We start from the raw sequence: 18,257 nt of genomic DNA on the forward strand, positions 1-18,257 counted from the left end.
AAACCTGCTGGAGCTGATCGTTTGTTTTTTTCACAGACATCTCGGGTTCTTGTGAAGTTATGCAGATGAAACGTGTTTTCATACAGTTTTAGTTTCTAGAAGAGATTAATTTTCACGTTTTTATTTTAGCCACTGAAGTGTGACGGGATGAAGTTCAGTCACTGAACTGCTTTGGTTTTTATGATCACTGTAAAAACGTTTTCAAAGGTTCTCTGTGACATTTAGAGCACTGTTGTTGTTTTGGAGCTGTTCTGATCTGTTCGGTTCTGTTGTGGGGATCCAATAAACGTTCTAACCTTTGAGGCTGACCGGAAGACTGAGAGCTGTAAACTATTCTCCTCTCCCAGAACACAGTGGTTTGACTGGTTTAAAGTGTTCATGGTGGGAGGAGCGTTGACCGGTCATTGATGATTGACACTAATCACAGTTTATGAATGGAATGGAACGATAAGCTGCTTTAGTTATTGATCAACAGTTCAAATAAAATCTAATGAATAGTTGTTAATGTTTTTTCAGGTGTTTTAAAGAAGTCAACGCTGACTTCTGGTTTGACAAAGAGAGTTCATCATATATGTTCTTCTTGGTCACACACTGTGTTTTTAACTCCGTCAGAAGGATCATGATGTCGGACATGTGCGATGAGTCACCTGTTCTCCCCCCTTCATGGAGGTTCAGTCAGGAAGACTCTTCACTCTCATTCATTCACAAACATCTCATCCCTCGGTGGGTGTGGCCTCTACTCTATCAGCTTAATGTGGGCGTTCACTTTCACTTTAACCAACCAGGTTCTGTTCTTGTATTCATTCAATCACACAGTGCAGCCCTGCTCACTGCAAACACACCAGGCAGAGATGTGTTCTAGTTCTTCTGTTATCTCATTATCAGCATTTACACAGAAACAAAGTCCACTGAACTGACAGATATCAGGGGTCAAAGGTCACTGCAGACAGAAGAACTGATTCTGCTGAACTGCAGAAAGACCAGAGACAAATGAGCAGAGGAAGAACTCAGAGAGAGGAAGAAGGATTTAAAAAAACGTGACAGATACAGGAAGGAAGATTTCACAACCGAGTGTAAAGAAAGAAGAAAGGAGACCAAACCAAAGCTTTAACAGAAAATTTAACTTCTGACAGAAATTACTCCTGAGACATACTGTAACAGAGTAACTGAGAATCAGACAAAGTGAGACGGAACCTGGTTTCTGTTGAGGTTTAACTCTGAGAACGTTGAGAACATCTGGATGCACAGCTGCTGTTGTTGGAGAAACACTGGAGGTTCAAGTTCATTCTGTTATTGGTAATATATTTATTCTTCATTATACTTTTATTGATTTTGTAAAATGTTCTTGTAGTTTCATCATCGGTTTGAGCCTGTTTGATTTATTGTTGGTTTAAGGAATTATTTTCCAAAGAAACCCAAACCGTGACATGTCTGAACATGTTCTCAGTTGTTCTGTAAAGAACTGACATGTTTCACAGAGGAACCACATGGTCACAGTTCCAGGCATCGTCGTGAATTCAATCTGTTGGTTCCGTCTAAAGGGACATGTTGCTCTGAATGTTTGTTTCTGGGGAAAGTTGATGAAAAAAATATAGGATGACAATAATGAACTCATAATCATCAGTTAGTATTTTGACCGAACAATGTCATAAGTTAAACAGTTTTAAAAAATATCAAAAATAAATAAAATATAACTTAAATTGTAGTTAACGTCTGGGTGAATCCCCTTCACTTTAATCACACCTGGCTCTCCAGAGTTGGTCTTTATTTGAATCTGAACTCACACTTCACCTCGACATTCACAGCTAAAGCTTTCTGTTTCATAGTCCGTGTCACACACGTTGCCTCTTGAGTAGCCGACACCAGACACACACACACAGCTGCAAATATAAAAAAACTTTGTTAAGACATTGAACAGTCGGGAAAAGAAGAAGAGGAATTACAAAATGGACGAAACAAGGTCGTCTGTACTTACTGATGTTTTTGTTTTCTTAAGTAAATATCAGTATGAACGCTCTTTTTTAATATAATTGTCTGTTCGACGTCTGATTTCTTTATTTTTTCTGTTTCAGTTGATCAGATCCTCAAAGGATAATGGCCGTCAGCTCACCGAGAGACAAGTGAGTCAAAAACAACTTTCTCCTGTTCAGTTAATTAAAAAGTATTAAATACTGCCAGACGCTTCAGATGTTCATACGCTCTGAAGTTTTAGTTTCCAGTTTTAGTTGTGATTGATTGACATTTACTACTGAAACTAAAAACTGAATCAGAGTTATTGATGTTTGTTGTGGAGGAAATAAGACATCTATCAACATCTGATGTTAAAAATAACAGAATACAAATATAGTGGTTGTGTAATGATCAAATAGTAGAGTGAACCGAAACGTAAAACACTGTCGAGAGGTAGGTGAAGTGGAAGAGGGTTTATTGTGAAACCAAGGGGAAGTGGAGTGAAGGAGATGAACCTCTGTCTCTGCCAGCCATCTCCTTCATCAGAGTGAGATCCAGGTGGTCCACCTAAAAACGGACAGTTATAGTACCCGTCTGGGTTATGGTTAGGGTTACCACTAAAAACTCACAACACTCTGTTACTCCCAGTGGTTTTGTGTCAGTTTCCCAATAAATTATTTTATTTTGAAAACCTCTTCCTGCAGGTATTTTGGCGTCTGGCTGATCTTCTTCATGCTCGGTTTGGGGACGCTGCTGCCCTGGAACTTCTTCATGACTGCCACCATGGTATGACATCACTTCCTGTCTGTTATGCATCCACACACCATCTTCTGCTATGACCCAGCTTTTATTTTGAAGGATGGAGAATAGAAAAAGAACAGTCAGTAGTTCAGTCTGTGTTTTCAGTACTTCACCAGCCGTCTGAAGGACTCTTCATTGGTCGATTCTCATGCCAATCAGACGGAGGCATCCGGTGAGCACCGCAGCCTCCTGGAGGCCAAGTTCAACAACGTGATGACGCTGTGCGCCATGCTGCCACTGCTTCTCTGCACCTGCCTCAACTCCTTCCTGCACTCACTGTGAGTACTACCACAGTACTACCACAGTACTACTACATAACAATACCAATGAAGAAGAGGCCTACAGGCCACTGAAACCACCTGACCCTGCTGCCATCACAGAGGATGTGAGGGTCTAAGGACAGAGGATGTGAGGGTCTAAGGACAGAGGATGTGAGGGTCTAAGGACAGAGGATGTGAGGGTTCTTGGTCTTAGTGATGTGATCCACGTTCTTGGTAAAATTCGGAGTGGGACTATAAATGTTCATTATGTCCCATATTTGTTCTTTTTAACGAGTGGCTTCATGGTTCCAGTTTTCAGGAGGAGGGAACGAGTGTTCAGTGATCACCTCATCCACGAGCACTTTGATTTCTGTGGCAAATAAATATCCTTTTCTTTGACTTCCTCTCGGTAGTCCATAAGGACCCACTGATCAGCAGCTAATTTCTGTGCATCAACATTCATACGGTGCTTTGCATTGAGCGTTAGGGTTGAATGTGGACTGTATGTGAGGCTGAACCAGCTGATCACATTATGGGTTGATTTGGGATTCATAAAGGAAATAGCTCCCCGAAATGCGTACGCAAGCTTTTATTAATCTGAATTTTGGTTTGGCTTACGTGCATCTCCTCATTTGAACGTACTCAAAAACATTTAGTGTGGATCCGAGGCACAGTTTTATAAATGAGACCCAGCTCCTTCACCTGGTCAGTGAACTCCTAGAGGGGGGAGGAGGGAGACCCGTTTGGGGTTTGGATCCTCGTATCCGTTCGTGAGTAATAAAGGGGGCCAGAAACTTTTTATTTTTCCTACTTTAAAAGCTGTGTTTTCTGTTTCATGATTTCATCCTCCACATCCTGTTCAGTACCCGCTGCTGTCTGAACCTGTGTGGTTGTTACAGTTTCCTTCTCTGGGTTTGATTCCTGACATCCAGTTCAGATGTTCCTCTTTATGTAACCCCCTGAGCTTTCAGATGATCCTTGAGCTTCCTCTCCCTGTGTCAGTATTCCTCAGCGTCTGCGTGTGATGGGCAGTCTGCTCATCATCATGTTTGTCTTCATCGCCACCGCGGTTCTCGTTAAAGTTCCTCTGGAGCCCTTCCCCTTTTTCTCCATTACCATGGCGAAGATCGTCATCATCAACTGTGAGTCTGTTTGTTGAGACCAACTTCCAACTTTCTTACTAACACCCAAAAATGTGATTAATGAAAGGTCACGCCCCTCAAACTGTGTGCCTCCATTGATTTAAGATTTGACACAACTGTCTCTTGGACCATATTTAAACCACGTTTGTAAAACTATTCTGAAACCAGCCAATCTTTGTATAATTCTTTGTTCAGTGTGGATTTGTTCAAATGCTGCTGTGTGACAGAGACTGATCTGTCTGTCTGTCTGTCTGTCTGTCTGTCTGTCTGTCTGTCTGCAGCGTTCGGGGCGGTGCTTCAGGGCAGTCTGTTTGGGATGGCCGGGTTGCTGCCGTCTTCTTATACGACTCCGATCATGAGCGGACAGGGACTCGCTGGAACCTTTGCTGCCTTCGCCATGATCTGTGCCATCGCAAGTACGATCAATTCAATTTAATTCAACTTATTTTGTATAGCCCAAAATTCAAACAACTCATCAGTAACTCATAAATAACTCATCAGTAACTCATTAGTAACTCATTAGTAACTCATTAGTAACTTGTTAGTAACTCATTAGTAACTCGTCAGTAACTCATTAGTAACTCATTAGTAACTCATTAGTAACTCATCAGTAACTCATTAGTAACTCATTAGTAACTCATCAGTAACTCATTAGTAACTCATTAGTAACTCATCAGTAACTCATTAGTAACTCATTAGTAACTCATCAGTAACTCATTAGTAACTCATCAGTAACTCATTAGTAACTCATCAGTAACTCATTAGTAACTCATCAGTAACTCATTAGTAACGCATCAGTAACTCATTAGTAACTCATCAGTAACTCATTAGTAACTCGTTAGTAACTCATCAGTAACTCATTAGTAACTCATCAGTAACTCATCTGTAACTCATCTGTAACTCATCTGTAACTCAATAGTAACTCATCAGTAACCCCCCCCCCCCTCCCCCCTGTAGGTGGCTCAGAGCTTCATGATGCAGCGTTTGGTTATTTCATCACCGCCTGTTTTGTTATTTTTCTGTCCATCCTCTCCTACATCCTGCTGCCTAAACTGGTGAGTGAAACAAGCACCCATGCTGGGGGGCGGGGGACAAAGAGGACGAGACACATGTACACACACACGTTATTATTTACTAAAGACACACATGTAAGTATGTGTGACTGTTATCCAGACCGATCTGAAGCTTCCACAGTTGCCATGGTAACCGGTATTCAAACGAAGCGATTTATTTAGTTTATTAATAATGTTACTGTATAGCTGATGCAAGTATTCACACTTTATTGATTACGCATCAACATTAAAGGGTTTATCTGACATTCTAATCAGTTTTTGTCAAATTCAGCAAATATCTCCTAAATTTTAATAAAATATTTATTGGTGTAATGTCATTTTTATTTTCAATCTTTAAATTTAAAAAACTGTCTTTAATTAATATATCTCAAGCGGGAGAGCAAACTGTTTTTCTGACTGCTGATAAATGTTGTTAAAAGGTTAAACACCTAATAAATACAGATTGAAGCAGAATATTTCATTAGATAAAGTAATGTTGTGAATTTTGGATAAGATTACGTCCACCTTTGTTCTGTAGATTTTGACTTTTTAACTTTAAGGAGTTATTGGAAATGTTTGGACCACACAAGTCAGAAACATTTCTTCGCCGCCACCACTGGAATGTAATTCTACAAATAACATAAAACTATTTATTATGGAGCCTGTTTGTTATTGCTACAGACCAAGTTACCTTCACTTACCTATCTCTGATGGGTAGGCAGAGCTACTCCGTCATTGGTCCACAGTGATTCATTATATGTCCACTTTGGACCACTTGGTACCAGTTTAGGTCTTCTCCACCACATCCCAAAGGAGCTCTACTGGATGATATATGGTGACTTTCCAATGATTTGAGCTTTCTGACATGGCGTCATATCCTGTTGGACGTAACCATTAAGGAAGGGAACACTTTGCTCATAAAAGGATGGAGATGGTCCGCAACAGTAGGTGTGGCATTAATTATCCCCCCCAACTATCACACCATCACACCACCAGCCTGAACCATTTATTAAAGGCTGGATGGATCCATGCTTTCATGTTGTTTACACCAAACTCATACTCTACCATCTGTAAGCCTCAGATGAAGATGAGGCTCATGAAAACAGGAGAACTATTCAAATCTTCTGTTTCCCAATTCAGAGCCAAAGCCCACTTTAGCCTTAGTCTCCTGTTGTTAGCTGACAGGAGTGTCATGATAACAACCTCCTGAAGCTTCTGGTACCCTGGCAGCACTCCGAGAATGCCAAGATCCTCCTGTTGGCCTTCATTTAAGAAAAGATGAAAACAAGACACACAACCCTGTCTCCGTCACTGGAGCTGAGGTAGAGCCAGTCAACAGCTTTAAGTTCCATCAGCAACAAAGAACCTGACAGGTTCCTCACATCTCCATCCAGCTGAAGATCATAAACCACTGTTTATCCGAAGGAAACTGAGGAAATTCTAGTCAACCTTAACAGAAGAGCAACAGAAACATTACAATCTATCATGAGACGTTCAGGATCCAGGAGGTGATTATTAAAACCAGAACATCACTGGTTCATCTACTGATCATCAGTGATGTTGGAGAGAAGAGGAGCCGGAGAAGAGCTAAAGGATATTAAAAGATAAAACCTGCTGGGTCTGGAAACAGAAATGGAAACATCAGCTGATGAACCAGCAGACTTCAGATCAGCTTCTTTCCTCTGATTTCGAGACTCTGAACTCATCCTCCATAAAAAATATAGTTTTACAATGTTTACAAATGTGTTGAATGATGACATTTGAAGTTAAAGAGCTTTGAGAGGAGATAAACAAATGTAAGTCCATTACCATACAGCCATCCTTTCTAATCCTCCAATCAGAAATCATTGATCTGGTTATTGATTGATTCATCCTTCAGTTACATCTTTAGAGCCTTCTTACTGAAAACAGTTTTTCAGTCTCTATTGTCTGATGGGATTAAATGACCACAATGCTTCTCTGCAGAACGAATATAAAGGAATAACTGATTAATGTAGTCTGACCTTTATCACGTAAACAAACATGAAAACAGCTGTGCAGGTTTTAAATATGGATTTATAATTCAAATGTCAATGTTCTGAATAGCTTCAAACTCTTACAGTTAGGGTAAGGTGAGGTTATTAAATGTGACATCATTGAAGTTTGATGACCACTCTGACAGATTACTTACCTGTACACACCTGTATGACATGCTAACCATCAAACACTGAGCTGTGAAGGACTGTGATCTGATAATAATAATAATAAGAATAATAAGAATAATAAGAAGAAGAAGGGTTAAGAAGAAGAGTAGTAATGGTAATCACCATAATAATAATAATAATGATAATAATGATAATAATACATAAATTCAGTGTGAAAGGGGATCTTGTATTTTGTGAATCAGCTGTTTTTTGTTGACATACCAGTATTATTAGTTTACTAACAAATGAAAATGGGGGTTACCATGGTTACCTCACATGTTTCAGATTTCATGTGTTTGTGTTTTCAGAAGTTTTTCCAGTTTCATCAGGAGAGAAACAGGAAACAGAGACCAGAGGAGAACTCCTTAAACTTGATGAACAGAGGTACAAACTCTACATGTTGACCCTCTGATCCAAAGAACCTTCTGGAGAACAACGTCAACACACAACTCAATGTTTACTATTAACTATTAGTTCACTTTATTCTTGTTCACTTTTGTTTGGCTATCTCATGTTGTCAATCATATTAGTTTTTTGTACTCTGAATTCTTCTTCTTCTTCTTCTTCTTCTGCTCCTCCTGCTCCTCCTCCTCAAAGGTGAAGCAGCTGATGAGGACATCAAACAGAACGTCTCCATGATAAACATATTTAAGAAGGTCAGAGACACAAAAATCCATTAAAAGTTATTCAGAAATCATTAATGAATATTTTCTGAATCATCTGATCAGATTTGTAAACAATCAATCAATGGTCTTTAGCTCACTATTGATGATGTGTGTCAATAAACGATACATTTACCTTTATATAAATAACATGTTTTAACTAATTAAGCTGATTAACTAGAGTGACTGTCACCCTTTAGATCTGGCTCCTGGCTCTGTTGGTGTGTTTCACATTCACCGTCACCATCGGAACGTTCCCCGCCATCACCGCCGACACCAGATCCTCCCTGGCTGATGGGCGTTCCTGGGGTGAGTTCTTCTTCTGTGGTGGTTCATCCATCACCATACACAGAGCTCATATGAAGGGCTGCACGGTGGTAACCTCACAGTAAGGGTTCAATTCCCGGGATGGACGGGCCTTTCTGTGTGGAGTTTGCATGTTCTATGTGTGTCAGCGTGGGTCTCTATAGGGTTTTCTATGGGTTCTCCGGCTCCCACAGTCCAAAGACCTGCAGCTCAGGTTGATTGATGAGTCTAAATTGCCTGCAGGTGTGAATTTGAGCGTGAATGGTTGTTTGTCTACCTGCTTCAGAGGGTTTATGTGTATGAGGTGTTCTTATAAATGATGAACTGAACTGCAGAACACTAACAGAGACACAACTGATGGAGTCTAATCAATCACAGTCAGCTGGTAGAACACAGAGAACCTGGATGAGGAACTTCTCAAACATCACAGCTGACAAACTGTTGAAGCTGAAAGCTGAAACCTTCTTGTAACCTGTTTAAAATGTAATTTAAGATTATAATCTCTAAGTGGAGAAGGTTTAAAAGGATTTAAGATTATTTCAATTCACTTAGATTAAAAGAAAATGTTGAAAAATATATTTAATTTTCTAAAGTCTAAAAATAAAAGAACGATGAAAACCAGGAAGTGGACAGAGTCGACTGGAAAACATTCAGAGAACAATAATAGACACGTGAAGAAGAACAACAGTGCTGCTGACTCAGCATCAACACTGGTTACAGTGTCTCAGTGTTTATGATCATCAGTCCTGGAGACGCTACGGACAAAACACCAGAAGAAGAAGAACTCCAGCTGTTAACGGGGTTTGTTTTCTTCATCAGAACAGTTCTTCATCCCTGTCTGCTGCTTCCTGCTCTTTAACCTGTGTGACTGGGCCGGGCGGAGTTTAACGGCCGTTTGCACCTGGGTGAGTTTCATATCGGCCCTCTGTCTCCACCCGGTTCATTTCAATTCAATTCAGTTTATTTTGTATAGCCCAGAATCACAAATTATGAATTTGCCTCAGAGGGCTTTACAATCTGTACACATGCGACATCCTGTGTCCCGGAACTCTCACATCGGCACAGGAAAAACTCCCCTAAAAACCCCTTTAACAGGGAGACAAAAGGAAGAAACCTCTGGGAGAGCGACAGAGGAGAGATCCTTCTCCCAGGATGGACAGAATGCAATAGATGTCATGTGTACAGAATGAACAGCATAACAGAGATACAACACATTCAATGTATATGACATAAATGATTCATATAATAAGAGTAATAAGCAGAGTAACGAAGGAAAAAAAATTAAGACTACTTATAATTACAGCAGCAATTATTATGTAGAATTATAATTATGAAATAGGGAATAGTAATAGTAATGTGACTAATAATAATAATCGAAGTAGCAGGGGGTGTCAGTCGGCTCACAGCAGGAGGCACGACTATGGTCCAGGTACCACAACGATTCATGGAAACCTGCAAAGCAAGAAAGCAAAAAGGGCTTCAGGGTGGAAGCAAAGCTAATATGCGTAATGGTACAGGTAATAGTAATAGTAATGTGACTAATAATAATAATGGTAGTAGCAGTTGGTGTCAGCTGTGCCATAGCAGGATGCACGACCACAGTCCAGGTACAGCCACGATTTATAGAAGCCTGCGAAGCGAGAAAGCACAAAGACTACAGGGTAGAAGCAAAGTCAATAAGCGTAATAGTACAGGGAATAATAATAGTAATGTGACTAATAATGATAGTGGTAGTAGCAGTGGGTGTCAGCAGGGCCTCAGGAGGTGGCACGATGACAGTCCAAATTTAACCCCGATTCCTTGGAACCTGCGAGGCGAGAAAGCACAAGGACACCGGGGAAGAAGCAAAATCAGTAATGTGCATAAACAGGAGATTAATACATAAAGAAGGAGGGAGAGAAGAAGAGAGAGGAGCTCAGTGTATCCTAGGTAGTCCCTATGCTGTCTAGGCCTATAGCAGCATATCTAGGGGCTGGACCAAGGCGAACCTGAACAAGCCCTAACTATAAGCGCTATCAAAAAGGAAGGTCTTAAGCCTACTCTTAAAAGTGGTGAGTGTGTCTGCCCCCTGGACTGAAACTGGAACCTGGTTCCAGAGAAGAGGTGCCTGATAACTGAAGGCTCTGGCTCCCATCCTACTTTTATATACTCTAGGAACCACAAGTAACCCTGCATTGATGGAGCGCAGCTCTCTAGTTGGAAAATATGGAACTATAAGTTCCTTAAGATAAGACGGTGCCTGGCCAGTTAGAGCTTTGTAGGTGAGGAAAATCATTTTAAATTCTATTCTTGATTTAACAGGGAGCCAGTGCAGAGAAGCTAATACTGGAGTAATATGATCTCTTTTCTTAGTTTTTGTTAGAACACGTGCTGCAGCATTCTGGATCAACTGTAGAGATTTAAGAGACTTATTAGAGCAGCCTGATAATAAGGAGTTACAGTAATCTAGTCTAGAGGTAACAAATGCATGAACTAGTTTTTCTGCATCGCTTTGAGACAGGATTTGCCTGATTTTCAAAATGTTACGTAAATGAAAAAAGGCTGTCCTTGAGATCTGTTTTATATAAGAGTTAAAAGACAGATCCTGATCAAAGATAACTCTGAGGTTCTTAACGGTAGTGCTGGATGCTAGAGCAATGCCATCTAGAGAAACTATATCCTTAGATAATTGATTTCTAGTAGAATAACTTCAGTTTTGTCGGAGTTTAACATGAAGAAGTTACAGGTCATCCAGGTTTTTATGTCCGTAAGACATGCTTGAAGTTTAGAGAACTGGTTAGTTTCGTCTGGCTTAATTGATAGATATAACTGGGTATCATCTGCATAACAATGAAAGTTTACTGAGTGTTTTCTGATAATATTCCCTAAAGAAAGCATATACAAGGTGAATAAAACTGGTCCAAGAACAGACCCTTGTGGGACTCCGTGACCGACCTTGGTTTTCATCGAGGTTTCATCGTTTACATAAACAAACTGAGATCGGTCTGATAAATACGACTTAAACCAGCTAAGTGCGGTTCCTTTAATGCCTATTAGATGCTCCAGTCTCTGTAATAAGATCTGATGGTCAATGGTATCAAATGCAGCACTAAGGTCTAGCAATACAAGTACAGAGACAAGTCCTTTGTCTGAAGCTATTAGAAGGTCATTGGTAATTTTCACCAGTGCCGTCTCTGTGCTATGATTCACTCTAAATCCTGACTGAAAATCCTCAAATAAACTATTGTTATGCAGAAAGTCACACAGCTGATTTGCTACTGCTTTCTCGAGGATCTTAGAGAGGAACGGAAGGTTAGATATAGGTCTATAGTTAGATATAGTCTATAGTTAGATATAGGTCTATAGTTAGATATAGGTCTATAGTTAGATATAGTCTATAGCTAGATATAGGTCTATAGTTAGATATAGTCTATAGTTAGATATAGTCTATAGTTAGATATAGTCTATAGTTAGATATAGGTCTATCGTTAGCCAACACCTCTGGATCTAGAGTAGGTTTCTTAAGAAGAGGTTTAATTACAGCTAGTTTGAAGGCCTGTGGTACATGGCCCGTTAGTAAAGACAGATTGATCATTTCAAATAAAGAATTGCTAATTAAAGGTAAAACTTCCTGAAGCAGCCTAGTCGGTCTGTTGTCAATTGTTGAAGGTCGATGGGAGAAAAGCCATCTAAATATATTTCAGGTTCTACAGCTGTGGATCGATCGGTACTGGTTGAGGGCAGTAGATTATTCATTTTGTCTCTAATAGTTAAAATCTTATCATTAAAGAAGTTCATGAAGTCACTACTACTGAGGTTTATAGGAATACACGGCTCAACAGAGCTGTGACTCTCTGTCAGCCTGGCTACAGTGCTGAAGAGAACCCTGGGCTTGTTCTTATTTAAATCTATTAATGCTGAATAATAGGCTGCTCTAGCATTACGGAGGGCCTTCTTATATATTTTAAGACTGTCTCACCAGACTAACCGCGCTTCATCCACACTGGTGGAACGCCATATCCTTTCAAGTTTTCGCAATATTTGCTGTAATTGCAGGTTTGAGGGTTATACCATGGAGCAAACCTCCTTTCTTTTATTAGCTTCTTTTTTAGAGGAGCTATAGAGTCTAGTGTCATTCAGTGAGCATGCAGCACTATCAACAAGATGGTCAATCTGAGACGGACTAAAGCTAGAGTAGGAGTCCTCTGTTATATGGAGACAGACTAAAGCTAGAGTCCTCTGTTATATGGAGACAGACTAAAGCTAGAGTAGGAGTCCTCTGTTATATGGAGACAGACTAAAGCTAGAGTAGGAGTCCTCTGTTATATGGAGACAGACTAAAGCTAGAGTAGGAGTCCTCTGTTATATGGAGACAGACTAAAGCTAGAGTAGGAGTCCTCTGTTATATGGAGACAGACTAAAGCTAGAGTAGGAGTCCTCTGTTATATGGAGACAGACTAAAGCTAGAGTAGGAGTCCTCTGTTATATGGAGACAGACTAAAGCTAGAGTAGGAGTCCTCTGTTATATGGAGACAGACTAAAGCTAGAGTAGGAGTCCTCTGTTATATGGAGACAGACTAAAGTTAGAGTAGGAGTCCTCTGTTATATGGAGACAGACTAAAGACTAGAGTAGGAGTCCTCTGTTATATGGAGACAGACTAAAGTTAGAGTAGGAGTCCTCTGTTATATGGAGACAGACTAAAGTTAGAGTAGGAGTCCTCTGTTATATGGAGACAGACTAAAGTTAGAGTAGGAGTCCTCTGTTATATGGAGACAGACTAAAGTTAGAGTAGGAGTCCTCTGTTATATGGAGACAGACTAAAGTTAGAGTAGGAGTCCTCTGTTATATGGAGACAGACTAAAGTTAGAGTAGGAGTCCTCTGTTATATGGAGACAGACTAAAGTTAGAGTAGGAGTCCTCTGTTATATGGAGACAGACTAAAGTTAGAGTAGGAGTCCTCTGTTATATGGAGACAGACTAAAGTTAGAGTAGGAGTCCTCTGTTATATGGAGACAGACTAAAGTTAGAGTAGGAGTCCTCTGTTATATGGAGACAGACTAAAGTTAGAGTAGGAGTCCTCTGTTATATGGAGACAGACTAAAGTTAGAGTAGGAGTCCTCTGTTATATGGAGACAGACTAAAGTTAGAGTAGGAGTCCTCTGTTATATGGAGATATGGAGACAGACTAAAGTTAGAGTAGGAGTCCTCTGTTATATGGAGACAGACTAAAGTTAGAGTAGGAGTCCTCTGTTATATGGAGACAGACTAAAGCTAGAGTAGGAGTCCTCTGTTATGGAGACATGTTAATGAATAAAACCCTGAAGAAATCGCTTCTTTAAATTTAGCTACAGCATTATCAGATAGACATCTAGTGGAGAAACTTTTGCCTAATGGCGTACACTCTGGTAGTAAAAATTCAAAAGTTACTAGATAATGTTCTGATAAAAGAGAGTTCTGTTGAGAGACAATTACATTTTCTACTTCAATACCATAAACCAGAACAAGGTGGAGGGTTAAAACAGTGAGTGGGTTTATGTACACACTGACAGAAGCCACTAGAATCTAATAATGAACCAAACGCAGTACTAAGGCTATCATTATACACATCCACATGAATATTAAAATTCCCTACAATAATAACTTTATCTGTTTTGAGGAATAAACTTGATAAGAACTCTGAGAATTCAGATAGGAATTCAGAATACGCACCTGGTGCGCGGTACACTATAACAAAGAGAGTTGACTTTAATGCTTTCCCGCTCGGGTTTGAAAGACTAAGAACAAGGCTTTCAAATGAGTTGTCATTTAATTTAGGTTTAGGGTTTATTAATAGACTTGAGTCAAAGATAGCTGCTACTCCACCTCCTCGGCCTGTGCCTCCAGGAATATGAACTTGGAGGAGTTGATTCATTAAGGCTAACGTACTCTTCATGACACAGCCAGGTTTCAGTGAGACAAAATAAATCATTGCATTGGTTGCCTTAACTTTTATTAGGTTATTTTGTATAACTCCTCTTCTGTTGACTTTATATAATTGAAGTGGCCGTGGGGCAGACACAGTCTCTATAGGGTAACTGGGTGGGTAACTGGGTGGGTAACTGGGTGGGTAACTGGGTGGGTAACTGGGTGGTAACTGGGTGGTAACTGGGTGGGTAACTGGGTGGGTAACTGCTCCAAAGGAAGCGCAGAGAAGTGTGAAAGACTGCGACTCTGCTTCTGCTTCCTGGTCTGAACTCTGGGTCATGGATTAGGTCCACTAATGAACTGGGTCAGATTTCTAGAGATGAGATCCGCTCCATCCAAAGTAGGATGAATGCCGTCTCTCCTCATCAGACCAGGTTTTCCCCCGAAAGTCTGCCAATTGTCTACGAAGCCCACATTGTTTGCAGGACACTACCTCGACAGCCAGCGGCGGAATGGTGACATGCGGCTATACATCTCATCATTGACCAGGTTAGGGAGAGGGTTAGGGTTAGTCATACAGTCTGTCTCCACCCGGTTCACACAGTCTGTCCTCTGTCCCCACCCGGTCCACACAGTCTGTCCTCTGTCTCCACCCGGTTCATACAGTCTGTCCACCTGGCTCATACAGTCTGTCCTCTCGGTTCATTCAGTGACTTGTGGTCATTTGTTGTCTCGTCTTAGTCCCTGTTTTATTTGATGTTTTTTAATGTTTTGTATAAATTAATTGATAAATTGTTGAATTTCTGGGTCATCATATCTGTTTCCAGCCGAGGAAGGACAGCATGGTACTTCCTGTGTCCGTCGTGTGTCGTCTCATCTTCGTCCCACTCTTCATGCTGTGTAACGTTCAGCCTCGTCAACACCTGCCCATCTTCTTCCATCATGACGGCTGGTTCATCTTCTTCATGGTCCTCTTTGCCTTCAGTAACGGATACCTGGCCAGCCTCTGCATGTGCTTTGGTCCAAAGTAAGAAGCAATGGTTACAGTAATTTAACCCTGGTCCTATAAGCGCAGGTTGAGCCTTCTACTGGACTCAAAAGGTACTCCTCTCTTCCATGTGTGGACACAGTACATGAGGAAGCTGTCCTACAGAGCTCCTGGAAGCTGTCCTACAGAGCTCCTGGGCTCCGCCTGAGCTTATAGAGCTAGGGTTACAATAATGTAACCCTCTGATGCATCTGATTCATATTATCACAGTTACAGTATCATCATCTGCATGTGTGATTATACTCACAACAGTGCCAATCACAAAATAACCAGCTAGATATCAGTTTGTTTATTAAACTGTAAATGGTGACATGTCCTTTAACTGTCATCTAACTTTCTCATAAAATATCATCACTGTATTCTTGTACATGTAAACTTCATTTTATAGATTTTTTACAAAATGTATTCAGAATTACTGGAGTTATGAAAAACAGTGTAATATTTAGTAATAAGCGTTAATAACTAATAGATACCTCTTGTTGTTTCAGGAATGTTCTCCCTCATGAAGCAGAAACAGCCGGAGCCATCATGGCTTTCTTTCTGTCGCTGGGTTTGGCTTTAGGTGCTGCTCTGTCCTTTGTCTTAAGAGCACTAGTTTAACAGCAAACCACATCTTTATTACTGGATTAACATGTAAACAAACTGCTTATAACTGGTTCAACTGGAAAACTACCTGCTTACCATTGGATGAACTGGGAGACGAAACACCCAGTTTTTTCTCAAACTTTTCATTAAAGGATTTATGTTAAAGTTAAAGTTTCCGTCTTGTTACGAGTTTTCAAGATGAACCAGAAACTTTGAGAGAACAAGTTAAAAGTTTCTGCTTTCATGAAGCTCAACAGACCAAAGTTAACATCCTGATGGTGGAGCTACAGGAACATCATCAGGAACGTCATCAGGAACGTCATCAGGAACGTCATCAGGAACGTCATCAGGAACATAAACTTCTACAGGGAAGTTGATCTCTGTCTGTTAAACGCTGACGGAACAAACTGATCAGAGGACATTGTCTCCCTCCCTCACTCCGTATACCTATATATGTATCCAGACCTTGATGTATATATGTATGTATATATATAACCCTAACCCTAACCCTATAGCAGCCATAGACTCCCCATGTTAATTTTTGGCGAAAATTTGGGTTAGGGTTAGGGGTTAGGGGTTTGGGTTAGGGTTAGGGGTTAGGATAAGGGATGAAAACCACAGATTCTTGATCCTTTTTGGAAATACACCCTCTTCCGAATGTGGTAGAGACTTGGAAATGGTGTCCCCCCCCCACTAATTCGGCCAAGCCCGATCGAATGGTACCGACCCCGAGTCTCTAGGACCTCGGGAAGGGGGTGAAACGGGCAGAAAATGAAAAAGGATCAATTCAATTCAATTCAATTCAGTTTATTTTGTATAGCCCAGAATCACAAATTACAAATTTGCCTCAGAGGGCTTTACAATCTGTGCACATGCGACATCCTCTGTCCTTCCCTCACATCGGCACAGGAAAAACTCCCCTAAAAAAAAATCCTTTAACAGGGAGAAAAAAGGAAGAAACCTATGGGAGAACGACAGAGGAGGGATCCTTCTCCCAGGATGGACAGAATGCAATAGATGTCATGTGTACAGAATGAACAGCATAACAGTTCTTAGATACAACACATTCAATGTATATGACATAAATGATTCATATAATAAGACTACTTATAATAACAGCAGCAATTATTACAGTAGAATTATAGCCATGAAAATAGGGATAGTAATGTGACTAATAATAATAATGGAAGTAGCAGTGGGTGTCAGTCGGCTCACAGCAGGAGGCACGACTACGGTCCAGGTACCACAACGATTCATGGAAACCTGCAGAACGAGAAAGCAAAAGGGCTTCAGGGTGGAAGTAAAGCTAAAATGCTTAATGGTACAGGTAATAGTAATAGTAATGTGACTAGTAATAATAATAATGGTGGTAGCAGTCGGTGTCAGCAGGGCCGTAGCAGGATGCACATCCACGGTCCAGGTACAGCCACGATTTATAGAAGCCTGCGAAGCGAGAAAGCACAAAGACTCCAGGGTACAAGCAAGTCAATAAGCGTAATAGTACAGGCAATAATAATAGTAATGTGATTAATAATGATAGTGGTAGTAGTAGTGGGTGTCAGCAGGGCCTCAGTAGGTGGCACGATGACAGTCCAAATATAACCCCGATTCCTGGGAACCTGCGAGGCGAGAAAGCACAAGAACTCCGGGGAAGAAGCAAAATCAGTAATGTGCATAAATAGGAGATTAATACATAAAGAAGGAGGGAGAGAAGAGGAGAGAGGAGCTCAGCGTATCCTAGGTAGTCCCCCGGCTGTCTAGGCATATAGCAGCATATCTAGGGGCTGGACCAAGGAGAACCTGAGCCAGCCCTAACTATAAGCGCTATCAAAAAGGAAGGTCTTAAGCCTGCTCTTAGTGGTGAGTGTGTCTGCCCCCCGGACTGAAACTGGAACCTGGTTCCACAGAAGAGGAGGCTGATAACTGAAGGCTCTGGCTCCCATCCTACTTTTATATACTCTAGGAAGCACAAGTAACCCTGCATTGATTGAGCGCAGCTCTCTAGTTGGGTAATATGGAACTATAAGTTCCTTAAGATAAGACGCTGCCTGGCCAGTTAGAGCTTTGTAGGTAAGTAAAATAATTTTAAATTCTATTCTTGATTTAACAGGGAGCCAGTGCAGAGAAGCTAATACTGGAGTAATATGATCTCTTTTCTTAGTGTTTGTTAGAACACGTGCTGCAGCATTCTGGATCAACTGTAAAGATCTAAGAGACCTATTAGAGCAGCCTGATAATAAGGAGTTACAGTAATCTAGTCTACAGGGAACAAATGCATGAACTAGTTTTTCTGCATCGCTTTGAGACAGGATTTGCCTGATTTTCGCAATGTTACGTAAATGAAAAAAGGCTATCCTTGAGATCTGTTTTATATAAGTGTAGCC

The 18,257-nt window shown here is 40.7% G+C and overlaps 1 protein-coding gene across 2 annotated transcripts; it reads left to right on the forward strand.

Annotated features, from left to right (window-relative positions):
• The first annotated feature begins 847 nt into the window (after positions 1–847).
• Positions 848–17,912, forward strand: LOC129095711 (equilibrative nucleoside transporter 1-like). Of its 2 annotated transcripts, none has more exons than XM_054604265.1 (13): positions 848–1,296; positions 2,073–2,120; positions 2,655–2,736; positions 2,857–3,029; positions 4,014–4,153; positions 4,435–4,569; positions 5,111–5,208; positions 7,697–7,772; positions 7,986–8,044; positions 8,251–8,359; positions 9,176–9,261; positions 15,068–15,267; positions 15,777–17,911. In XM_054604265.1, exons 2-13 carry the CDS (start codon positions 2,095–2,097, stop codon positions 15,886–15,888), a joined length of 1,296 nt encoding a protein of 431 aa, XP_054460240.1. In that variant the 5' UTR covers positions 848–1,296; positions 2,073–2,094; the 3' UTR covers positions 15,889–17,911. The 2 variants fall into 2 exon arrangements, with proteins under 2 accessions (XP_054460240.1, XP_054460241.1); XM_054604266.1 differs by lacking the exon at positions 848–1,296 and adding an exon at positions 1,943–1,960 and having other exon boundaries at positions 15,777–17,912.
• Positions 17,913–18,257: the final 345 nt, after the last annotated feature.

The sequence above is a fragment of the Anoplopoma fimbria genome, chromosome 9 (genome assembly GCF_027596085.1).
Source record: "Anoplopoma fimbria isolate UVic2021 breed Golden Eagle Sablefish chromosome 9, Afim_UVic_2022, whole genome shotgun sequence".
NCBI lineage: Eukaryota > Metazoa > Chordata > Actinopteri > Perciformes > Anoplopomatidae > Anoplopoma > Anoplopoma fimbria.